This window comes from Lipotes vexillifer, unplaced genomic scaffold, assembly GCF_000442215.2.
Source record: "Lipotes vexillifer unplaced genomic scaffold, Lipotes_vexillifer_v1.1 scaffold149, whole genome shotgun sequence".
NCBI lineage: Eukaryota > Metazoa > Chordata > Mammalia > Artiodactyla > Lipotidae > Lipotes > Lipotes vexillifer.
Genome location: NW_006779962.1, coordinates 1,324,163 through 1,349,503, shown reverse-complemented (window position 1 = coordinate 1,349,503; position 25,341 = coordinate 1,324,163). Strand labels below are relative to the sequence as shown.

Here is a 25,341-nt window from a genome sequence, read left to right as displayed (position 1 = left end):
GGGGTGGGGGGGGGGCAGCCCGCGTCCCTCCCCGCAATTGTGGGGACTCGGGCCAATTAGCAGACAGTGTATGACATCCCACCGATTTCTCCAAACACGGCTCTTCATTTGGCACGAGCCGAAGGCTGGGTGTCCGGGATGCCCGTCCCAGGTCTGCCACTCACTAGCCATGTTAACTCGTTAAGGTGTTAACTAGTCTCTGTGGGTTGGGTGCCTTTGAAGGGGAGCAAATGGCTGAGGGATCATCTGATGGAAGACACACGTTTCCCCAGGCAGGAGGGGGAGGTTTGAGAGGGCCAAAGGGCTCCTTGCCTCGAGACTGGAAGCCCTGAAGTCTTCCGGTGTGATGCCCAGTACTCCCACCAGCCCAGGCGGAGGGTCACAGAGAAGCGGTCGCCGGCCCGGGAGTCAAGTGATGCTCTGTCCACACCCCTCCCCCGAGGCCCCTGACTGCAGCCCATGTCCTGTGATGTCACTCTTCAGCTGTGCCCTCCCTCCATCGACGGCACAGGGCTCGGACCAGGTTCGGAGGCCTGGACCAGGGCAGGCAGGATGCTGTTTCCTGTGGAAGCAGGCAGTAGCCCCTCCCCTTTTGCCAAAGTAGAAATTAAACCTTGAAGGGGCAGCCAAGGAGGCTTCCAAGGCCTGCTTGCTGATCTGCAGCTGCGCCGAGGCTGATCAGGTGCTTGGAATTAGCCAGTGTGTGTGCACGTGTGCCGGTATGTGCACGTGTGTGCACATGTGTGCAGGTGTGGGCACGTGGGTGCAGGTATGAGCACATGTGTGCACGTGTGTACAGCTGTGGGCACGTGGGTGCAGGTGTGTGCAGGTGTGTGCACACGTGTGTGCTGGTGTGAGCACATGGGATGCAGCGGGATCGAGGGCGCAGAGAGGAGAGGCCCCGTCCCCCACCTGCCGGCCTCCCCCAGCGAGGGAGAAGCAGAGATGGATGCCAGCCCTCCGCCTCCCTCTGCTGCCCTGCTCAGCGCCCACAGCAGTGACTCACCAGCACCTGGGGCTGGACTGCGGGGTGAGCCCGGATCCTTATGGGCACACCTTTCTGGCATCTTCTGCTGCCTGCTGTGTGATGAATAAGCGTCTAGTGACTCACCAGCTGGAGGACAGGCCATGTGTGCCAACGGCCAGCCGAGGGCAGGGTGAGCAGAGCGCAGGTTCCAGAGCAGCCCCAGGACAGCCGAGCTAAGGCGCCACGTGGGGCCAGGGATTTCCCCAAAGATCCTCCGGAGGACGGGACCTCAGCTTGTGTTAGAGTCCTGGCCAAGTCTCTGGATTTAGACATTCTGTTTAGAACAACAAAGAACGTCCTCACAGAGACACAGCATCCCAAAACTACTTTAATCTTTGCTGATCTGACGAAATCGGTGAAGGCAAAAAAAATCCCACTCAGACTGAATAATAACCCCTGGGGTGAGACTCCACAGTCACAGGGATTAGGCATCCTTGTACGCAAACCGTTTAAAGAGAACTTTAAAAAGCAACGGAGGGCTTCCCTGGTGGCGCAGTGGTTGAGGGTCCACCTGCCAATGCAGGGGATGCGGGTTCGTGCCCCGGTCCGGGAAGATCCCACATGCCGTGGAGCGGCTGGGCCCATGAGCCATGGCCGCTGAGCCTGCGCGTCCGCAGCCTGTGCTCCGCAATGGGAGAGGCCACAACAGTAAGAGGCCCGCGTACTGCAAAAAAAAAACAAACCAAAACAAAAGCAATGGAGTGGGGACTTCCCCGGTGGTCCAGTGGTAAAGAATCCGCCTTACAATGCAGGGGACGCGGGTTACATCCCTGGTCAGGGAACTAAGATCCCACATACTGCGGGGAAGCTAAGCCTGAGCACCACAACTGCTGAGTCCTCACACCTCAACTAGAACCCACGGGCCACAAACTACAAAGCCCACGCGCTCTGGAACCCGCACGCCACAACTACAGAACCCGCGTGCCCTGGAGCCTGCACGCCACAACTAGAGAAGAGAAAAACCCGCATGCCACAATTAGAGAGAAACCTGCACACCGCAACGAAGAGCCTGACACCGTCAAAAATAAATAAATAATAAAAATAAATCTTAATAACAAGCAGTGGAGTAAGTGCCTGTCATGGAGGCCATGAATATTCACCTCTAGGCAAATTTATGGAAATTTATGGAAATGGTAGAATTTCCAGTGACAGCCTCAAACACAGACTCAGAAAGAGAAGAGCCCGGAAATGGAGCCTAAGTACGTGGGACCCTCAGCCTAGGATTCGGGGTGGGGAGCTGGGCCATGTAATAACTCATGTTGGGACAGCTGGGCAGCCTTTTGGAAAAAGGTCAAAGTGGACCCACACATCACTCTCCATAAACCCCAAAGGCACTGCCAGTCTTAACGTAAGAAGCAAGCCCACATCAGCACCAGAGAAAAATGAGTCCATTCATCATGACGGCCCTTACTGTGTCTCGAGAGCCAAAAGCGTTAGAAGGATAATTGATAATTCTGACTACATTTTAAAAAACCCACCATAACCCAAATCAAGATTGACAAACCACAGGATACTTGCAACTCCCAGAAACACAAAAGCTGACTTCCCACATATACAAAGAACTCCTAACATTTATATGGGAGGAAATTCTCGGCAGCTGAGTAGGGAAAAATGGGCAAAAGGTAGGAACTGAGAGTTCCCAGATAAATATTGTCAATGGCTTTGCAACATACAAAAGATGCTTTGCTAACTCTTCATAAGAGAAGTGAAAACTCAAAGTGCTGGGAGATACCACGTCTTACCTCCCAGACTGCAAAACTCCCAAAGATTTTCCAAGCACTCCATGGGGAAATCTGCACTCTCGTACATTGCTAGAAGGAAGGTAAAGTGGTGCAACCCCTGTGGAAGGGAATTCAACAATACTGGGCAGAAGAACAGAAGCGTTTACCCTCAGACCCTGTATTCCAAAGACACATATCATGTGCGATACGTGATGTGATTTTACACAAGGTTATTCACCGCGGAATGGTTTTTAAGAGCAGACTATTAGAAACAACCCAAATACCCACCATGGGGGGGCTGGTGACACACACCATGCCACATCTACACAATGGGATACACACATCAACGAAAAGGATGAGTTCCATGTCCCTAATGTCACCTTCAGGGAAAATTATGTGACAACAGCAAGATGCAGCGTAATTTACAAGCAGGGTTTAGGCACAAATTGATGCCTCTCTTTGCTGTTGGGTTCAGAGGACTCTATATCTCATTCTTATAGCCTGTGAAAATAATCTCTAACAATAGATTTATTAAAGCAAAATCCTGCTCCAGGAGACCTTTTCAGAAACAATTCACCCAAAGGAAATCAAATGCAGACGGCTCTCACGAGAGCTGCCTCTCAATACCGAAGATCTGGGCCACCAAGAAAGGGACGTCTTACCTGATGGTGAGCAGACCAGCCCCTTCAAACCTAGAAGGCTCTGCTCTGCCTGGGCCTGATGACGCAGGGCATCAGATGGATGAACCGGCTTCGAGCTCCTGAGCCCTGGGGACTCAGCCTCACTCTTCACGGACCAACAGTCCCCGGATCATGCTTCTTTCAGTGAAATGTGTCACGTCTTCCTGGGCCACGCCTACACAGGTGTCTGGACAAGGATTGGACCCAAGTCCCCCTCCCTCCCAAATCCCAGCTCCAGCTTCTAGGAGCTGCCTCTGGGGGTTCATTTCCCTGTGAGCCCCGAGGAACTCCCTGCCACCCACAGTCCCGGCCCAGCTGCTACCTTCTCCAGGGACCCTCAAGGGCCTGAAGGTTTCCGACGTGTCCCCGTGTTGGCCTGGGCTGTCCTGCGGACGTGGACGCTCCTTCGTGGGTTGGAAGCTCAGACGTCCTGAGACAGTTTCCATCTGAGGACGGGGAGCCTGGTGCCTTTTCTACAAGTGGCATGAGGTCAAAGGGATGCGGGGGAAGCAGGTGTCAACATCGGCTTCTAAGCGGTGACCGTGCCCGATCTTTACCACTTATAATCTGCCAGTGGGATTACGTTAAGTGTTCCGATTAAAGACAACGTTCTACCCCCTACCCTGGCCCGTTCAGCCACCTGAAATCACCATTGCCTTCCTTTCCCTTCTCACGGGTGGAGCCTGGCCCCTGTCTGGAGACCCTGCGCTTCCCAAGAACCCAAGAGATGCCTCCTTCCTGGTCACTTGTGAGAGCTCGGCCACCCTCACCGCACGCCTTCCCTAAACGACAAGGGCATCGCGACTCCAGGAGCTAGAGGTGAATTCCATGGGCAGCTGTGCGGGGTCACCCATCTCAGGCCTCCTTCAAGAAGAAACCTGCGGAAACTAGAAAAAGTTCCAGGCCTACCCAGCTGCACCCAGGACTGGGCATCTCATGCTCTGGCCTCTGGTACCCACCAAAGAACTGCTGGGTTTTGATTCCAGGCCAAACTTTTAATAAAGAAAATTCATCTATAGATGTTCTGCCATCAGCCAATATATTCAGTTATTGGAATCTGGGAGATTTAGTGGCAAGCCGGTTGTTTTATTTGCTCTCTGGATGGACCCATTTTTCTTGCGTATTTAATATCCTGGAGGATTATTTTCCCCAGCAAACAGTCAGAGACAGCAAATCCATTCTGAACCTATCAGGTCGTTCGTTATTTTGCCTTCTGGTGACTCAGAGCAGGTATTTGTACACTTGCTGTCTCCTATGCCGTTAAGGGGAAATTATGAAGAGTTCGGCCCATAATTGCAGCTGTAATTACTTAACAATCCCTGCCTGATCCTGCCTGGACAGGCTCCCATCATGGCTTCACACCGGGAATAAAGTCAGTGGCATCTTAGACTGTCTTATTGAAGTCAGGGCTGTTCTATGATGTAACCAGCTCCTGTCTCTCCCGGGGAGGATTTTGCGTGTGCCGGCTCCCTCCAAGGTAATTTGCAAACATGAAAGTAGGAAAATGCCTCCCACTTCTAAAGGTTTTAATTGCAGCTTGTCCTGCCATGGCTGTGGCAGTGGCCTGTGAGAGTCCTCTCGTTCGGGGAGGACTTGCAGCTAATGAGGCTGTAATTGAGGGTCAGGCGTTTCCTACCATCTCCCAGCCCACTTCCTCGTCTCAGTTCAGGGTATCTGGCGAAGGAAACCCAGCCGCAACAAGAAAGCAAGAAAGGATTTTTTTGGATTATTTTGTCTTGGGCTTGGCGAATTAAAAAAAAAAAAAACCCAAATCTTAAAGAATATGTTGGGTATAAGAGTATCACAGATGCTGGGAAGATGGGGCAGTCCAGAGCATACGGGTGATGGAGGAAGGGTTTAAAGGAACAGGAAAGAAGCAGTGATTCCTCCTTGGAGATGGGGAACGGGAAGCTTCCAGAAGGTGGGAGCTCTGAGCTGGGAGAGGAGGAGGGATGTGGGGGGAGCACAGGTGAAGGGGCCAAGGGGCTCCGGAGCGCCTTGTGCCCGGAGGTGGAGACCTGCTTGGTGAGCCCCACAGCAGCGTGTGGGCAGAGGGGAGAGGCTGAGGGGCGCTGGGGTCAGAGGTGGCCTGGGCCAAGCCCGAGGCGGCACCGTCCCCTCGCAGTGCAGTGTCTAGGTGGCCCCCAGCGTGCAGTAGAGACGTGGCCCCCGGTGCGGGGGGTGGGGTGGGGAAGGGTCCCAGGAGTGGCCCTTGACTATGTAAGGCCACCGCCCCTCCCCCAGGCTGCCCTGCTGGCCCACACCCCCAGCACTTTCCCAGGGTCCTCTGGCATCTCCCTCCCTCCCCACCCAGTGGTCCAGGGCCCACCCAATTTCTCATGGGCGAGCTGACTGCGATCCAGGGCTCCCAACAGTGGGCAAGCCCCGGCCAGTGGTCATTCTTTTCTGCTTCAGTGTGTTACTCCACCGGAGGGGCTGGAGAGGACAAGCGGGGCCTCCACCCTACGTCTCATCCCATATCTTCCCAGCAATTGGCCGGATCCCAAGGGCGCCCACTGTGACTAGCAGACACGGTCCCCACGCCCCCGCTGCCTCCTTGCCTGACCAGCTTGCTGTCTCAGTGGCTCCAGCTTCCGAGGGGCCCCGGGGACGGAGTCAGATGTTCTTAGATGTTCTCAGACTGACTCCGAGAGTACCAGTGCCATGAACGCCAGCTACACCCCCTCTAAGTGCCGCCTACACCCCTGCCTGGGGACCCGCCCAGGTTCTTTCCAGGACAAGTGATGGAAACTGAAAAAGGCTGTTTTGGAAACACATCAGCCCCTCTGCTCTCTGGTTTGGGTGCAGTGCCAGCTGGGCTGAGCTCACGGGGGCTGCTGGCTTCTCCCCAGGCCCACATCACAGCCCTGCTGTCCACCCTGCCAAGGAGGCCAGCCGCCCCAGAGCAGAGGGAAGGGCAGGGGAGGGAGTAGATGGTCACCACATGCCACACCCTGCCTTGGCATCTGGTGCCAAGGCCGGTCCTGAACTGGAGAGTTACTTTGACCTGTGCCTTCTCTGGCCATGTGAATCCCCAGGGCACTCCAGAACGGCTCTGTCCTGCAGAGACCTCAGGGCCCACTTAGAGACAGAGCCTGGCTTGGTATCTGCAGGCCTGGCCATGGTGGCCTGGGCTCCCCTGATGCACGAGGTTCTCTGTCTCCAAGGCTCAGGGACCCAGACCCCAGACAGGGCTGGCCACTCACCTCCTGGATCCCCAGTGCTCCTAGTGAGCGGACTGGCCAGAGAGGGCCTGGGTTTACCTTTGCCCACTTTTCGGCAGGGTCTCTGCGGATGGCCCCTGCCACGTTGGAAGCAGGTGCTTGTCCCAGGCTCCTTCCAGCTGTGTCTTGGAGGAGCCTGGCGGGGTGGGGTGGGGTGGGACTCCCAGTGGTGTAGCCCTCGGATTCAGATTCACCCAAGGAGTAGGGGCCTCCAAGCTGATTCTTGGGCTCCGACCCTTGTGGGGGATGAGTGCCTAGGGACCCAATGGGGCTTGTGTCCAGCCCGTGCCCTGTCCTCTTCTGAGAGGGGCACTCGCTCTGGAATACATCTGCAAGGATCTGGAAGTCTCGGTCATTTTTAAAAGCTTCTGAAATGACAAACGAAGCAAAAACATCTCCTAATATTTTTATTGTTCCTTAGATAACCGGATAGTACAAAGTTTCCCTCTTTTTTTACTTAAAAAATGTACTTTCCGCACACCGTTGCCCTCAGGAGCATTTCTTTCCCATTGGAAACCGATGTTTCCCTAGATGAGCCCTTCTCATCTGTGGTTACACTATTTAGATAATTTAACAAGAGGAGGATATTTCCTTTCATGATTAGCAACATGAGCTTGATCATCTCTCTATAAGGGTGAACACTGATGTGTGTGTGTTTTTTTTATTCCTCTTTAGAAACAAAAACCATCCACTTACTAATCCAAACTACGGCATTGCATTTACAACATTCATGGCATCAACTAAACAGACAAGTCACCACCTCGAGGAAACAACAGACGGACATTGCACGATGTATCTACGGGGTACGCGGATTCAAACGGTGTGGCACTGAGCCTGTCCACGCCACACACGCTGGCCACCGCTCTTGGGGACTAACTCGGGTCCACGGGCTACTTGGAGTCTCAGCACAGTGCATCTAAGACACAACACGTGGTCAAGGACGGCAGCGGTGATGAGATGCGAGTTACACTAGCCTACGTGGCCCCCTCGGCCGCCGAGCACGGCCCGGGGGAGGGGGGCTTCAATGAGACACGACACTCAGGTCCATCGAGCTGACCATGATCTACGGACAAGTCCATGCGATCCTAACAGTGGGTGGTTCTCAGTAAGAACTGGCCAACAGTCAGTGCCTTACTTCTTGAGTATGTTGACCAGAAAGGGGACCAGGGCGGGGGAACCAGGGAGCCCTGGGCTGCAGTTCCAGCCGCGTATACGGGGTCTTCTCCCCACACTGGCCGCCCTCTGGCTGGAGCTGGAGAAACACGGGGGCAACGCCGCCCCGTGATGCCGGAGTCCACGCTGCTGCTGCTTTTTCCGAATTAGCCTTGTTCGTCTCACCAATATTAATTTGGCAGCTGTTCCACAGGAATTTCCAGGTGGGTGGGGGACGCGGACCCTCGGATTCCAGGCCGGGGTGGGGGGGACGCTCTACAGTTCATCAGACCGGATGACGTGGAAGAGGGTGACGTTGTACAGGATCTGGTGGCCGTTGTTCCAGGCGTACAGGGCGCGGTCCTTGGGGTTGTAATCCAGCATGGAGATGTGCGAGTACTTGTTCTGGAAGGGGATGTCGATGTACTCGTAGGTAGAGGCGTTGGTTTGGTAGGCGTAGTGGACCTTGGTGCCCCCCGAGTAGCCGTTGGTGACGTAGAGGGTCCCGCAGATGATGAAGGCCTCACCGGCGCTGCGCTTGGGGTAGCTGGTGTTCCAGGTCTGCAGCACCTGCAGGGAGACAGGGTCCAGCTTGCTGATGACGATGTTGCCCGCGTTCTGGTTGGTGGCATAGACAGCCCACAGCCCGTTCTCGTCCACCATGAGGTCGATGTCCGAGTGGCCGCCCCAGGCGTAGTGGTACATGTTGTTGTAGCCGGCGTAGTCCAGGCTGCGCGTCTTGAGGATCGTCTCTGTCTTTAGGTCGAACCTGATGACGATGTGACTCTGGAACTTATTGAAGTACACGGAGCCGTTGTAGACCACCTGCCCCGTGCCGGACCAGGGGTGCGGGAGGCGGTGCGACGTGAAATTGTCCGTGGTCATGAAGGCCAGCATCGACCTGTACTCGCGGACAAAGCGGTTGTTGTGGTAGCCGTCCATGTACCAGACCTGTGGACACAGCGGACCCGTCAGTGGTGCTGAAGTGGGGGGACCCCTCCCGGGGAGGCATCCCCTCCTGGCCTCTTGGCATTTAGTGATTCGGCACCCAGAGAAGGAGCTGGAAGGACTGGGAGAGAACAGACTAAACAGGGTCATGTCCTTCCTCCAAACCCACGGGGTGCCTTTCACGAGGGGCCAGGGCTGTCTCCCCACCAGGGGAGGAAGCGTCCAGCCTGGAGAAAGGACACCACGCACAGGGGTGTGGGGACCGACAGCCTGGGACCCGCAGCCGCGCCGTGGTCGTGGCTGGCAGCCACCCTCTGCTGTTCCCGCCAAGCGGGTGGGGCTGCCCCCAGGCTGTGGGTCATCTGGGAAGGCTGGCCCTCCAGCAGCATGTGGCACCGCCCTCCAGCAGGACGCTGTGGCAGAGGGCACAGCCGCCTGGGCCCGCAGGAGGACAAGTGCCCACAACACCGGGCAGTCTGCAGGGATGGCCGTTATCAAGGTCGCCAGGAAGGGCGATGCCCGATATCCCAGGGGGCGCGTGCGTCAGGCCTCTCCTTTCGTCCAGGCCCTCACAGCAGGCCGGACTGAACCACCAGTCCAGCGGGGGGACGTCATTAATTTGGCACTTGGGATGCTCCGAGTGTAATCACTCTGTCATGCCCATTCCTGGGAAAGTGCCTCTCCCTGAGGAATCCGGGCTTCCAGAAGGCTCTGACTGCTCAAATCAACCAAGATAACAAACCCAGTAGAGGCCCAAGTTTGGGGTCACCAGAAGGAGAGCTTTCCGATGACTGTTTAAATGCCAGTTGACTCGAAAGCTGTCTAGACTTTGCACAAAACGCTTCAGTCATTTTCAACCAACATGGGAGCAAATTAGAAAGCAATGCAGTTAGTCAGAGGAAAATCTGCCGGGCTAATACCGTTCCCAGTGCATCTGTCTGGCAAGAAGGCAGCTGCTTTATCCGTCGAGGGCTCTGCCGGCTGCAGGAGGGATGAAGAATGTGGGAGTTTTCAGACACGGTATTGCACATGCGTTAAAAATTTAAAAAAATACCCCAAACCTGTAACCTCGTTCCTGAGACATCCATTCAGATGCTTAGAGGCAGATGTGCTTTTTGTTTTTAACAACATTTTTTTTAAAGACTGGGTCTCATCTGAGGCTTTTCATTATCCTTAGCCTCCGTCAGAGCAGCCCTCGGCGATGCGGGCCACGCATTAGAACGGGGCAAGCGCAGGACAGGGTGGAAGGTGTCAGAGGTCCGCAGGGTGATGTGCAGAAGCCCTGACATCTCGCCTCCTCTTGGCTACCTCCCAGACAGGGAGCTCACTGCTTCTCTCAAGACTTAGCTCAAGTGACAGCCCCCCTCTGCACCCTCTCCTGACCCCCCCCATCTCAGCTCGCTCTGCCTCCCCCACGAGTGGGTCTTTGATGGTGGGGACCCGGTTGGGTTGATGCATCCCTGGACCCCCAGGGATCAGCGCCTCCTTCCTGTGGGCAGAGCTGCGTGAAGTCAGCATCCAATTTCTAAGGATTTTTAAATCGCCTTTTCCTCCGATAAACTGGCAAATTGGTCACAGTGGGCAACACTTGGAAAAGGCAATTTAGGGTGGGAGAGAAAATCAGCACAGGTGCTAAATGTGTAACAACCAGCTCTCGGCCTGGAGGGTTTAGGCCACCAGTGAGCCCCTCTGTGCAAAAGAGGAGCGCATCACGGGACCCCCAGGGCCTGCGATGAGGGCCCACCTCTGACAGTGCCTCCCACCCCCACGAGTTCACTCTGATCTCACCTCAAATGCCTTGTCCTGCCCCGCCTGCTCCACGTTCCAAGGCTCAGATGGAATCCCGTCCCCTCCAGGATGCCGCCCAGAACCGCTGCATCTGAACCGCGGAGGCCTGGGACCAGGGTCCTCAACCTGGCTGGGTGCCCTGGGAGCTTTCACATCCCAGAACAATGACACAGACCTTGGGGGTAGAGCCAGGCATCGGCTGGTTAAAGCTTCCAGGGGATTCTAACGTTCGGCAGGGTCCCCGAGACCACCTGTTCCAAGTCCTCAATTCAGAGAGGCCCAAGGGTGAGGGTCTCACCCAGGGTCACACGGTCTGTTCACCAGAAAGCAGACTGCATCTCGCACAGGACACACCCACTGCCTGTCTTTGCTGGGCCACTTCCTCCCAGACCCCCGGGGCCGTCCTCTGAAATGCCCAACCGACCCCATAAAGCAGGTTCTGTTCACGGGCACAGACAGAAGGGGACAGCGACCTTCCACTCGCTCACTCCTGGGCTTGACCACAATGCCCGCTTCACCCACCACCGCCCAGCAGGATGCCTCAGGTGGCCCAGGTGGCCACGCGCCTCCTGTTCTCCACGTGATGGGAACTCGTTCCCTGCCCTCCGGGCGCTGGTGACCTCAGGGCCACGCTCCATGCGGGCTGCAGCTCCCTGTGGCCGTCGTCCTGCGGGAAGGACCGTGGGGCCCCAGGCTGAGGAGGGGGGAGAGCTGAGAACACACCGGGGGACAGAAGCCAGGGAAGCCCAAGGGAGAAAGGGGCCCTTGGGGCAGCAGGGCTCAGAGCCCCCCGCTGCGGGTGCTTCTGTCAGCAGAAGGAAGGCCCCCCGGGCAAGTGGCGAGAGGAGTCCCCGCGGCAGGTCTGAGGCCGGCGCGCAAGCTCCCCCAGCCACGAGGGTCCCTTTGCCAGAAGAGATAAAACAAAGCCACCTCCGGATTCTTTCTTTGTAAATGCCACGCCTTGAGTGGATGTGGCCTACCAGCTCACTGGAATCAAAACGCCCAACACCAGCTCCCCTGTAAGAAAACCTGTGTATTCCCACATCTTGACTGCATTTCGGTTCCACACGGTGGAGTTTACGGAGAACGTGGGGTTTTCTTAATTGTCCCTATTATTTTCATGTGCTTTTTAGTGAAGGAGGCCATCTCGGGGCGGGGCAGGGCGCTGCTGTCAGTCTGGCCCCATCTTACGTGATGCGGGGATGTACCCGGGAGGGGCGGAGCGGGGGAGGGAAGCCGCCCAAAGGGCCTCTGGCTTAGTAACGTGACCATGTCCTCCCCTCCCTTTGGCGGGGCAGGCATCTGTCACATGTCCTCCTGGCAGGGCCTGACCTCAAGGAGCCGGCACGGGTGGAAAAGATGCTCTGAAGGGAGCCCTTAGCTGAACAGGTGAGTGGGGAGGTGGGAGGATTCACTGGGGAGTGAGGCTTGAAAGGGGGGCGAGGTCAGCAGCCCCAAGACCGTCCCCGACCACACGAAACAGTGTGACCGTGCAGTTCGGATAATACGACCTTCAGGAAGACAGATTCCGTAGGAATAAAATACCTGGATGGCTGTGACACTGTTTAGATGACAGGGAAGGACTTTTAAACACTAAACTGAGCTCACTGCTGTTTGGGAAATAAGAGGTGTTCTAGTGATGAGACCACCCCTCTGAACAGGAACTTCCTGGGGGCCAGAGGCTGGCTGGTCCCCTTACCACTGTCTGATGTGAGCGGGCCTGGGACTTCTATGGCGGAAGCACGGCTGTTAAGAGGGATGGTGGATGCCGGACCTTAGAAGGGTCCACAGTCAGAGGTACGTGCCTCAGCGTCTTGGTCTCCCGGGGGAGGGACACAGCCTGGGGTGACGAGAGCATGGCTTCCGGAACTCTGGTGCCATCAGAAGCTTCTGGACAGGGTGGAGGACCACCGGAGCCCAGCACAGTGCCTGCACACAGGTGGTGCTTAATGAACGAGCTAACCTGGTTCTAACAGCTCAGAACAAAGGCAGGGGGACCCGAAAGCCCCTTTGAGGGCTCCCGGACAGGGGTCCCAAGGCAATTCCCCGCCCTGGCTGTTGGCCACACCCCTCTTTCCTCGCCCTCTTGGCCTCCTGCACTGAAGCTGACACTGATACATTTTTGTTTGGAGCGAGTTATTGGTCTCCTGTGTGGGATCAAAACTGGACGGAGAATGGAAAAGGTCAAAACAAAAGAAACCAGCTCCCTTCCAGGCAGGACCTGGGGACGTGTCACTTAGCAGGCTGTGAGTTGGTGGCTGTGCTGATCTCACGGCTTGGGGCAGGACTGCCGACTGCCCAAAGCTTTGGAGCAGGCCCCCAGGGTCCCCTGCCAGCGACCTGGTCCCCTCCCTCCCTCCCCACGCAGTCAGCTCCCACAAAGGCCCCCCTTCCGCCTTCCTGCTTGCACTCTGTCCATCACCAGGGCCCCCTTTCCTGGAGGGTGATCAACTCATCAAGCAGAAAAGAGATGTCTAATTTCCAAAAGCATCCATCACCACCTCAGCGGCTTTGCAAATGAACCTACATCCTCAGGGTACGGGGGATTCCAGGAGCCCTGATACGTGATCTCTGAGAAAAGATAATTTGACGAGCGCTCACTACAACAAAGGAAACTGACATCAACGTGGGGACCCAGAGGCACATCTGCGGTGTCAGATGGGGCGAAATCCTCTAGACCGGGGTTCGTCCTCTGCAGCACCAAGGTCATTGGTTCCAGCTCACGGATCCCAAGAGGGCTGCTGGGTCAGTGGGGTGTGTGTGGTGGGGCAGGCAGAGGGCGGGCAGGAGGTGGGGAGAAGGCAACGGCGAGGAGGGTGACTCGGGAGACTCAACCTGGAACATGGCGGTAAATAAATGGTTAATAAACCCACCGGCCAGCCTTTCCTGAGACCTTGGGCAAGTCACGTGACCCTCCCGGCCCTGCGTTTTCTCATCAACACAGCAGAGACAACTATGATCTCCGGCTGGAGGGCAGCCGTGGGACCAACCAGGCCAGGCGCAGGTGCGCTCAGCTGAGGGCTGGGCACACGTGTCGCTGCGTCCTCCTGTATTTCCATATAAACATCATGTGCTCAGGGTCTGCGCATCACCATCTTGTTTTCATGTCTGCGTTACTGTTATCATCACTGACATCTGCAGCAAAGAGCACACTCCTAACCACACTCGGAACCAAAGTGGTGTTTTCCAGGGGGATGCAGATGAAACTTAAGAGTAGTCAGGGTAAGAACTGGCCAATTAAATGGTGCATTGGTAATTAACTGGTAATTAATCGGCCAATTAAATTCTTAGAAAACTTCCGAGGACCAGCTAGCCGTCACCATTCAGAAAATAAAACACAAACAAACTTCACCCCCAAAATACCGGACCCGGTCATTTCCCGGGTTGGCAGCCTGTAGCCGGCCCCCTCCTTCCAGAACTCTCTGCCTGCAGACCCGGGGATGAGGTCTGGGAAGAGGCTGCTGGCCCGCTGGGGGGTGGGGAAGGAAGGGGAGAGACGGGGGTTCCTCCCACTGGAGGTTGTGGGATAAAAAGACAGACGCCCAGATCGCTGGAAAGCCCGTCATGGTCCCCCAGGCGTCTCCCCCAGAAGGAGAATGTGCCGCTTCCTGATCTAAACAGAAGCGATCACGCCGTCTAAAGGGTGGGAATGGGGCTGGGGGAGGAGCAGACCTCAGAAGTCTCAAGATCCCTCCCCACTGAAAATCCTCCAGACAAGGCTCAGAGGTTCTCAAATTCCTGAGCTCCTTTCTCAATCTGCCCAGAGGAAGAGTTGACGTTTTTTAAAGTGTTTATTTTCTAAACGTCCTGCAGGCAAGGGGCTGGGTAAGAGAGGCCCTGGACTGCCGTGACGGTTCTCTCCGGGTGCCAGCGGTCAGGCTGGTGGACCACCAAGGAACATCCCTGCCCACAGCTCCTTTCCTCCACCGAGAGCCAGAACCCTGGGCGTTCGGAACCTCCCTTCGCTGAAACGCTCCCAAAGGATGCTGTGGTGACGGACGGATGTTACCCGGGTCCAGTGGGCCAGGCGCCACCTTCCCAGCCAGCCAGCCCTCTGCTCCCCACACCCCGAAGGGACTCCAATGACAGAACGCAACGCAGCCCCCACCCCATCCCGATCAAGACAGACGTGCCGCTCGGTTGTCTCTCTCTCCTTTTATGAGGTTTTTACCCAGGGGTAAAGTCTAGAAAAAAAAGAACATGGCTTTTCTCCTAAATCAAAAAAGAACATGAGCTTCCATCAGCCATGAAAGGAATGGCAAATGGAACGCAAATGAGAAATCATTAAAACAAGAAGGCCTGACCGTGCTGTTCCTGAGCGGAGCGGGGCAGTGCTGTGAGCATGGGAAGGTTTCAGCCCGGAGGCAGCCCCTCCACTCCCAGAGGCAGAGCCACACGCGGGGAGGGGGTCGCAGTCGTCCTCAGACCCGCCCCGCGGTCTGTGACTCTGCCTTAGTACAGGGACCTCGGCAAGGGGCTTGGGCCTCTCCCCAAAGTCCCTGGAACCCCACCCCGGGGGCACCAAGTTTCGCTCGTCCACAGCCCCCCTGCCCCAGACCCAGATCCAATGAAGGAAGCACTTACCCTGTTATCACCTTCTGGGGCCAGAGGGTCCGTCATCCAGGACCCAAACCTCGAGCCGGAGGTCTTGATGGTCACGGGGTCACTTATGCCCGTCAGCTTGCCACACGCTGCAAGAGAGGACACAGCGCAGGGGAGTGAGTGCCTGGGCCCAGCCCCAAAGGCGAGAGAGGCCACCACCCCCTCCCCCAAGCAGAGAGCAACGGAGGCCAGGGCGGGTGGGGAGACGGAGGTGCAGCCCCCTGGGCCTCGGGCCGGGGGTGCCAGGGCCGCACCTCCCGATGGGGCGGCCAGCCTCGCACAGACGCAGTTTTCTCCTCTGGGAAGCAGGGGCGGCAGCCGCTAAGGACCTCCTAAGGAGAAAGTGCATCCGTGGTCCAGCGCAGGAGGAAGGGCGCTCCTTCCCCCGGGAGGGCCTGTGAGCTTCCCTGCAGGGTGACGGCGGGCTCCCTACTGCCTGGAGGAGGTGCCCAGGGGCCGGAGGGCTGGGATTTGAAGTCACTGACGGAGCAGAGAGCACGGGGGTGATGGCGCCCTCCCGTCGCACAGATGGAGGCGGGAGACGGGCTGGGATGCACTCGGGGCCACACCGACACTCAGGCATTCCCGACAGCCCAGCACCCTTGCCACTGCCCCTGATAGCCCCGGGCAGCCACCATGCCCAGCAGAAACCCCCTCCTGCCACCTGGATGCCACCCTGTGTGCGCAGCCCTGAAGCATTCCAGAATAAGTAAACTCAGCCAGCCTCAGAAGGGCAAAAGGTTCCTGAGCCTCAGAAGCCGACTGGCCCCTCGACGTAGGCAGTGGGCCCTGCCCTGCAGGGACGTGTGCCTACTGGGACGCCCTCTCTTTCTTCTAGGCCAGGCCTGCGTGTAACTCCCCAGCTCTGCCTGCTCTGGTAAACTGCCACTGTATTAGCAGATGTACAGGTCAGTCTGCAAAGTTTAGAGGAGACCTGCGCATTTTCAGAAGATTGCCAGTGACTTAACCCAGGGACCGTAGTTTAGCCGGGGGTCATCCCGCCAAGTGAGATGGCCCGGCCTCGGGGAGGGGCCCATGGCCACCTCTGCACTGTCTGGGGTGGCTCCCACTCTCTCCCCAAACTTAAAGTGGGGCAAGTAAATCCATCAGCATCATTGATCAAGACTGGAGAAGTGGACGCCCGGGACCCCCAGCCCAGTGCCTGGGGCCTCTGTCTCTCTGTGTTGTCAGGAGAGCTTGTATCTGGGCAACGCGGAGGCTTTGGACCGGGATTAAGAGCTGACTGCAAGCAGAAGAAAGGCGGCTTTACAGCCAAATTCCCATCAAGTCACGCTGCCCCGCTCCTAAGCCCCAGCGGTGCCGCTCCCCAGGCTGCTGCCTCTGGCCCAGATTCGAAAAAGGAACTCAACTATTTTTACTCGCCCATCCCTTCCCAGTGTATATTTTGCCTGTTCCCCTTTCAGGAGGAATTGCATACTTTCCCACTGAAATACTGTCCCCTCAAGGCTGGCCCTGTCCACACCCCCCATCTGAGGGAGGACAGACAGAGGACAAAGGGACTGGACATTACGTGCAGGTTAGCCAACATCTACTGCAACCAGAAGTAAGAAAAAAGTGGGTCCTTGGAAATCTCGCGAGAGCGTGTGTGCCCACGAGAGCCCCAGACCAGGTTCTCATCCCACGAGGGTTTTGAGAATTTGGGGTGGGGCTCCCTGAGGGTTCTGTCTGGAGGAGGGAGGGCCGGGGAGAAGCAGGACACTAGGCTCGTCTCCCCCCAGCACCCTTTTTGTTTCTGTGACCCTGGGGGGTTCTGGGCTGCCCCCAGGAGACAGCAGACCCTCCAAACTGGGTGGGAAATGCTAACAGGGGCCATCGAACACCAGAGACAGCCCATCTCCCTGCTGCCCAGAGGCCAGCAAAGTGCCCCGTGTGAATGTCCCATGCAGGGCCGCCCCACCGCTGAGTCAGGGACAGTGGTCCTGTCTGCCGCCCGGAAGGAGAAGTCCCAAGGCACCGTGGCCCCAAGGGTGTCACGGATCGGGGGCCCCGGGTGGGATGCCTGCTGGTGCCCCATCACAGGCACACTTCCCAGTGAGACGTCCACTCACGCCAACGCCCTGCCCAGCCTTTAGTGGCCACACCTGGCCTGGGACGACTTCCCCGGAAGGAGACAGACATCCATCCTTTACATCACATTCAGAAAGTGAAGCTGGCGGGTGAGGCCCGGCTCGGCCACCTGCCCAGCTCTACTCGCCTCTCTACCTTCGCTCAGGCCCACCCCCATCGGGACAGCCAGACCCCCACCCCGCTCCTGCCCTCCTGTCTTGTGTGGCTGGACCCACACCGATGCCTCTGCAGAGCCTGCTCCCTTCTGGACGGCACCCACCCTGCCTCCCCGACCCAGGCTGGGCCTGCACACCCCCTGGGCGTGACCCCGGGCGTCCGGGTCTCATGGCCCCAGGCAGGACGCCCCTCCCCCCCGCAAGGCTCAGCCTGGGGGAGCTGTCCAAAACGAATGAATGAACGAACAAATGACTCACCTCTCAGGAACTGAGAGGTATAACTATCCATCTCCCAGAAAATCCTCATCAGCCCACTGCTTTGCCACGTAACCCGCCAGAGGGGACGGGGGTGGGGGGCAAGGTGGGCCGCCTCTTCTGAGGGCGGCTTCCTTATCTGCCAGAAGGATACCCACCCCAGAGGCGGTGGTGAGAATTAAAGCAGTTAACCAGTGGAAAGCTTCTAGAAGGATGCCCGCCGTGCATAAGTGCCCAGTGAGGCCAGCGGCCATGGATTCACACGGAGACTGTGGCCAAGTCCAGGCCCGGGGCTGCCCCGGATGGTCCCACTGCGTCCGGCCCACACGTGGCTGCAGAGAAGCGGAGACCGTCTGCTGGGGGGCTGGGGGGGGAGGGAGGAGGGCGTCTGCACCAGCCCCAGCCCCGCCCTGCCCTGGGCTGAGGTCTCCCCCAGTGTACCCTGGCCCGAGGGGCTGAGCCCACCCTCCCCCAGCCTCTCGGAGGGAGCCTTAAAATCATGGATGAGGCAGCAGAGAAGGGCCCAGCTGGCCCGTGAGGCCTGCTCGGCCAGCTCCTTGCTGTGGGCTCGGCTCTCCACTGGGGATGGAGGCTGCCCGCCCCGCTTGAGTCACGGAGTTATTTTTGGTTCTCCATCCAGACTGGCTCTGCCAAGACCTCGGGAACTGTCAGGATCTAAAAAAGCCCCACGGCAGAGCCGCGAGGCAGCGTCTTGGCACGTTCCGTTCACGAAAGTGTCCCTCTCTTGTCACGAGCGCTCGGGCTTCATGGATGGGGAGGGAAGGGAAGCCGAGCAGGTCCATCTCAGAGGAGGCTGGGCTCCATGCACAGCACCCTCAGCTGGGAGGGCCCTGAGAGCCCAGGACGGGTCTCAGGAGGGGGGCCGCCTGGCAAAGCTGGGAGCCTGAACAAAGCAGCCTCCGCAGATGAAATCCTCTGGTTCCTGCTATTCCTAGAAGGAGGCCACTTCTGAACAACAGCCGGAGTGACCTCTGACAGGAGCCTGAGCAGGCCCCAGGGCAACATGGCGCCAAGGAACCGGGCCAGAGACCAGATTGAGGGGGGCTGACTGCTCCACAGCAGGCAGACGGGTCCCGGGACCGCCCAGCCTCCAGGCCCATCTGCCTCGGTCCCAGCTTGTAACCCTAAAGACTGGAGAGAGTTGCAGAGCTGGCAGAGCTGGGAGCTCAGACAGACACACGTCCTTGCAGAAGAGCTAACCGGGGACGGAGCAGCCTCCCTGCAAGCCCAGGCCCAGAGCCCCGAGGGCCGCCCTGGACGCCCATCTCCCCTCCGCACCTGGGCAGGGACGGGGGGCTCTCGGGTCCCCTCCCTCCTCGCCGTCCTAGTCGGTGCCCTGCAGACTGAGACACCCTAAACTTCCCTCTCAATCCTGAGTGTAAATCCGCATGGGCTAACTTATCCACTGTCCTTGGGAGCAGCTCACTCACCCGGCTCCATCCCGGTCTCTGGGGAGGAGGTAAGGGCCCCTCTCTCTGTCTCCTCGACCTTCCCTACAGAGGCCTTTAGCACCGGAGAACCAGGGCGGTCCAGCTGGGGGAAGCCCTGAAGTCAGCCAGTTCCCCTCATTTTACAGACAGGACTGAGGCCTGACACTAACGGGCATGTGACATGCCCGGGACATGTGCATGAGTACGAACGACGTCCTGCACTGGATCTTAAGTCTCTGCTTTTGGCTGGTCTGGCTGCCGGGGCATCTGATTCTGCAGCCTCTCCACGGAGTGGCAGTGAAAGCTCGGGGGACGGGGTCGCCGGGCAGCTCTGCCTCTCCCTTGCCTTGCCCGGGAACCAGAGGAACTTCAGGGGAGCCGTGGGGACCCCCCTCCCTTCCGGATGATGCCCGAGAGGTGCTGAGCCCAATGTCCAGTTCTAGAAATCAGATTTTCAGATTCATGTTCTGGCTGGGCCATTAGGAGAAACGTACAATGCCATCAAGAGAGGGATTTAAAAATGGAAACGGAAAACCAATGGAACCTGCAGTCCTTGTTTTTTGTTCCCTGTGTATGGATTTGTCACCAACATCACTTTGAAGAGAGCAGAGACCTAATAAGAGCACTTTGGGGAAACTGCAGGGAGACCCTCTTGCCCATCATTACACCAGGAAGGTAACCGAGATGCTGTTCACCAGAGCAAAAGGAACCTACAGTCAAGACTTCAGACCCAGGAGACAAGAGGCGGAGGTGGCGGGGGGCCCGGGGTGGGCGGGGGAGGCCGAGGAAGGAACTGCCGACCTCTGAGACACTGCATCTTCAGAAGTCCTAACCGCCCAGGACAGCATCAGTGCTGGCTTCCCCCGTTCTATGCTCACCGGCAACCTCCCAGCAAAGAAACAGGCTGCTAAGACAGTACCTATTTGCAAGGCTAAAATAAAGACTAAAATAAGCAGCCACAGGATATTGGTTGGGTCTTTAAGTTACGAGCTTGAATGAAAACCCAGGAAGCGGGAGAAGCAACAGCAGCCATATCTACGTATTAACTATTGTCTGTCTACCTACCTACCTACCTACCCACGTATTACCTGTGTCTGTCTACCTACCTACCTACATACGTATTACCTGTTGTCTGTCTACCTACCTACCTACCTACCCACGTATTACCTGTTGTCCGTCTACCTACCTACATACCTACCCATGTATTACCTGTTGTCTGTCTACCTACCTACCTACCTACCCACGTATTACCTGTTGTCCGTCTACCTACCTACATACCTACCCATGTATTACCTGTTGTCTGTCTACCTACCTACCTACCTACGTATTACCTGTTGTCTGTCTACCTATCTACCTACGTATTACCTGTTGTCTGTCTACCTACCTACCTACCTACGTATTACCTGTTGTCTGTCTACCTACCTACCTACCTACCCACGTATTACCTGTTGTCTGTCTACCTACCTACATACCTACCCATGTATTACCTGTTGTCTGTCTACCTACCTATCTACCTACGTATTACCTGTTGTCTGTCTACCTACCTACGTATTACCTGTTGTCTGTCTACCTACCTACCTACCTACCCATGTATTACCTGTTGTCTGTCTACCTACCTACATACCTACCCATGTATTACCTGTTGTCTGTCTACCTACCTACCTACCTACGTATTACCTGTTGTCTACCTACCTACCTACGTATTACCTGTTGTCTACCTACCTACCTACCTACTTATTATCTGTTGTCTATCTACCTACCTACCTATGTATTATCTGTTTACCTACCTAGTAACCTTCTTATCTATCATCTAACTACCTACTCACCTACCTACCTACCTATCATCGGTCTAGCTGTCTCTTTACCTAGCAATCATGTCTAGCTATCGTGTTCTACCTACCCACCTGCCTACGTGTCCCATCACCACCTACTCTATGCTGGGCACAGTGCGCAGCCCGTGACGTGAATCGTGTCTGTGGACTCACACAGTGACCCCAGGGCACAGGGACTCCTACACCTTCAGCTTACAGACGAAGAGGCAGCTGAAATGCAAAGTGGTCAGTGCCTTGGCTGAGCCACAGGGCCATCGAGTGGCACTTTTACCACTTTAGGACACCGCTCTCCCCAGATGGGGGTTCTCAGTTCGGTGTTCACCCACATCACCCACCCGAGTGCTGGTGAAAGACGGATCCCCGCCTACCTGCCCGAAGACTCAGCAGGTCCATCTACAGGTCAAGGTCTTTGTGAGCGCAGAAGTGACTGCACTCAGTGGTGGAGAACAGGGCTCCGGGGGTCTCTTCATCCTCTCTCCTTACTCCCAAGTTGGCCATTTCAGCGGCCCAAGGGGAGCCATGTGAAAGCCCCAAGATCCCAAGCCCTAAAGTGAATTCACTCAGCTTCTAAAGATAGGTCGAGTTCGGACACGAAGGCTGCTCGTCTGGGAAGGGCAGAATCCTCCTGGAAAGACCCTTAGCTTCTCATCAGTTGTAACTTTGCCCTCTGAATTTCCACTTGGCTCCTTCATCCGTTAATCGGAAAATGTGAAGGTTTAATCTTGGTTTCCCACTGGTTTCTACACGGTCTGTCTACTGGGGAATAAAAATGCTACTGTGGAGAAATAAGTAACAAAGAAACCCCCAGGGGCCGAGAGCCCTCAGGGGGAGCGTTGGAGGGTCTGGAGAGAGGTGACGGGAGCTTAGAAGGAGCTTTATGGGTAGAAACCCAAAGACAGTGCCCACCAGAAGTGTTCATGTAGTCCCATAACCACTGATAAGCCTGATAACCCGTAGCATTTCAGACATTCCCGCTGACTCCTGAATGCTGAAATGGGAAGAGCTGGTAGAGACCGTCCAGCCCAGACCCCCTCCCCGGGACTGTCCCAGGTCACCCAGACCCCCTCCCCGGAACTGTCCCAGGTCACCCAGTCCCGGACACACCAGGACGTGGGCGCCATGAAGCACATCTGAAAAACCGCAGCAGATAATCCCTCATGTGATGCAAGTGTACAGATCACAATGGATTCGTCCTAATGCTCCGAACATCGCTCACTGCCCTCTCCCAGACTGGGGAGCTTTACTAGGGCACCTAGAACGGCATTAAAAATAAACTAGATGTGGGAACCTGTTCAAACAAAAAGGTTGGCTGACTCGACCTCCTTGCCCTTTGAATGTTCTCTCTCTCCCACTTAATAGCAATGGGGATTTTTTTTTTAAAGTATTTGTTCTTTTGGGATGTTTTAAGTTTAAAATAAGGCATTTGTAGTGTGTGGGGGGTGGGGGATGAAAAGGGAATCAAGTGAAAGCATCAGATAAAACCTAAAGGAAACTTTTTCATAAAGCAGAATTACCCTAAAAGCTACCCTAAGTTAGTCTAAAAAGTAAACCATAAGAAAATGAACCACCTCTGTGTTAGAGAACAGTGGGTGGAAGGGCCAGCCAATCTTTCCTAAGAAAACCTGAAAATGGAATTGGGATTTAAAATGTGCTATTTAAAAGTGGACTCCGACGCTGACACGTTAAGATTTGCTAAAGCAACTAACACGAAAGCTGATAAGGCGAGTGGGTATCAACCACAAATAAGATTCCGAAGGAGCCCAGGGGCCGCTGGCTCCGGTCCCACCCCTTCCAGGCATCAGGAGGGACTCCCTGGCTTGTTGCGAATGGCAAGTCTTCCACTGTGACGTGATGGATTTCTCTGCATGATTCAGTATCTCAGGGAGTTCCATCAGCCCTCGTTCGCAAGCTGGAGGGAATCTTAAGGTGTATGTTTACCGCTCTATGAAAATTTGTGTCTTAAAAAGTCACCCAACACACACATACACACGCGCGCGCACACACACACATTCTTCAGATGGTAGGTAACATCTAACATCATTTTTCCAGATGTGCGGCTCAATGGGCTCTGTGAGCTGGCCTCTGCACAGGATTGGACAAGGCCCTAGGACAGGTGGTGCTTACTTCCCTCGGCTATCTGTCAAGGTAGCCCTACCCAGGAGCCCTAATCCAGCCATTGCTCGCTGACGCCAGGCAGGCGCTGTCCACTTCAGCACCACTCCCTAAGCCTGAGAGAGCTGAGTGGGGATGTGGGCGGTGCAGTGCCCCGCCCCGCAGGGTTCTGGGCCTACCTAGTTTTTGCATGCATGCACGGAGCCTTTCTTCAAGATTGGACACTCTGCTCTGAAGTTCATCGTAGTCATAGGCGCCAATTTCTTCTTGCAGCTCGTTAAGCACTGACGTCAGATTCTGGACCTCCTCTTTAAACTGCAATACCAATTTGGCATCGGCCTTGTACTCTTCCAACACAGGTATCAAAGGCCTAAGTTCATCCATTTTCGCTCTTATCGCCTGCAAGGTTAAAATAAGCTGGGTTCAGTGCGATGCGTGCAAAAACTTGTAACACCCTGCCTTGGCCTGGCTTCTCCCTAGGTGAGGGAAAATGTCCACACTCCCGCTTTATTTACAGATTGATTTACTCTGGCCCACAGGAGTTAGAAGAGCATATTAAACAGTCTTCAGAACACCAACATATTTGGGAAAGGTCTTTATTGTCAGTTTAGAATGCAACATCTGAAGGTTACATGCTTTAAGTCACATACACAAAGTTTCTTTGTTTTTGTTTTTGTTTTTTCAAAAAATGCATTGACAAGGGTTCAAACTATTCATGAAATGCATCTACAGTCGCATGCAAAAGAGATCCTGGTTGTATTCAAGGTTCCTTAGGGGTATGGTGCTAAGTAACGGGAAATAATAGTAAAAATGCAGGGTGCAAAAAAGCTCTCTGGCCCTCTGTCATGGTTACATGGGAGTGGACTGCCTCTTCAGTCACTGCAGCATTGAAAAAACTCTTTTAAGTTAGCCCTGCAAGCAAGAAAATGAAAACTGTTGAGGAGCTATAGCTTACTAGCCTGCCTTAAACAGACAGCCATTAACAGACAAATATCTTCACGGTCACTTAAAAAGAAAAATCACACTTCAAGGCTAGAGTCAGTCCAGACAAACTGCTTTCACAGCTATGTAGATGCCCTCACAGCAACTTCTGCCACAAGTGTTTAAGGCAATTAAAGTGTGGTCAAAGGCAAAGGGCTTGCTTTTCTTCCCTCAGAGCCACAGTGCCCCAGATTTGGGAAGTGGGACAGAGTGCTTGCAAAGAGGAGCTAGCCCACAGATGCTGAAGACACCCTCAGAGGAATGTGAGTCTACCCCAGAGAAGGGAGTGCTGGCCTTACGAGGAGAGACGCAAGCTCTCTGGGGTCGGGCAGGTCAAAGTCTCTTTCCGAGAGAATTCTTGATGACATGTCTGAAGCGAGGACATGTCCACCTGCACCCACCAAGAGCGATAGGCTCACTTCTCCTCAACAGGATCAACCTGCTATTATTTTATTTATAATATAGGTTTATAACTTCATTAGCTTGCGATTTCATCTATATAACGTATTGCTTTTAAAAGTGAACTAGTCCTTGCTGCATGCGGGGAGCATACATCAAAGGAGAACATTAGCATAGAAAGGGCAGGAAGGCCTAGAAGCATCAGCGGTTTCCAGTCCAGCGGGGCTGTGTGATTTGACCCATTCATTTACATCTGGGCTAGGTTTCTAATTAACATGCATGTATACCTTAATTAAGGGGCATATAATTTGTCAATTTAACCATTCTGAAGCTGAGTAAACTCTAGGTGTATATATACATATTTGTACATATGTATATATAGTTTTAGGTCAAACCAACTCTGGCTTTAATGTCCAGAGTTACATGGAGAAAAGGAACACTTACTGGGAAGTGAGAAAGATGTTGGCATCTCTCTTCCTTCCCTGCAAATCTACAGTGAGCCTTGTCACAGCTAAATTAGGTCAGATGTGAAGAATTGCCCTGAGTGATCCCTGCTCAGAAATGGCTGTAATCAATTAAGCTAATCCTTGGCTAATGTGATTCACCTGCAGCAGCTGTTGAGTCGGGAAGGACCAATCATGTGCCTTCCCAGCTAATCTTCAACTTGGCTGGAGAAGCTGGGACCTGGGGCCCTGGCCTCAGAAGCTAATAGGTGTGAAAACCGCACCTCAACTCTGCCCCTTTCAAGGTGAGTTTCGCCAAACCAGGGTGAGGGCAGGTGGCCTCTCTGTGTCCAAGGAGTGCTGCCCTTTGCAAGAAAAAGAGCATCCTTGCTGGGTTCCTTCCTGGCCTCAAACTGCTATTCTGGAAGGAGAGTGGGAGCATGAAGGGGAATCATGCAGTCTCAGAGAAGGAGGAGGGGGAGG

At 55.4% G+C, this 25,341-nt stretch overlaps 1 protein-coding gene across 3 annotated transcripts in view; it reads right to left on the bottom strand.

Moving 5' to 3' along the window:
- Positions 1–7,889: 7,889 nt before the first annotated feature.
- Positions 7,890–25,341, bottom strand: part of OLFM1 (olfactomedin 1) — a 25,578-nt gene continuing 8,126 nt past the window's right edge. For 2 of the 3 annotated variants that reach the window (XM_007453091.1, XM_007453092.1), the window contains exons 4-6: positions 23,215–23,434; positions 15,125–15,231; positions 8,081–8,755 (exon numbers count right to left, since the gene is read on the bottom strand). In XM_007453091.1, the coding sequence (XP_007453153.1) occupies positions 8,081–8,755; positions 15,125–15,231; positions 23,215–23,434 (1,002 nt within the window). Of the gene's footprint in view, positions 8,756–15,124; positions 15,232–23,214; positions 23,435–25,341 lie in introns of all 3 variants that reach the window. The other variant, XM_007453090.1, reaches the window with a different exon arrangement.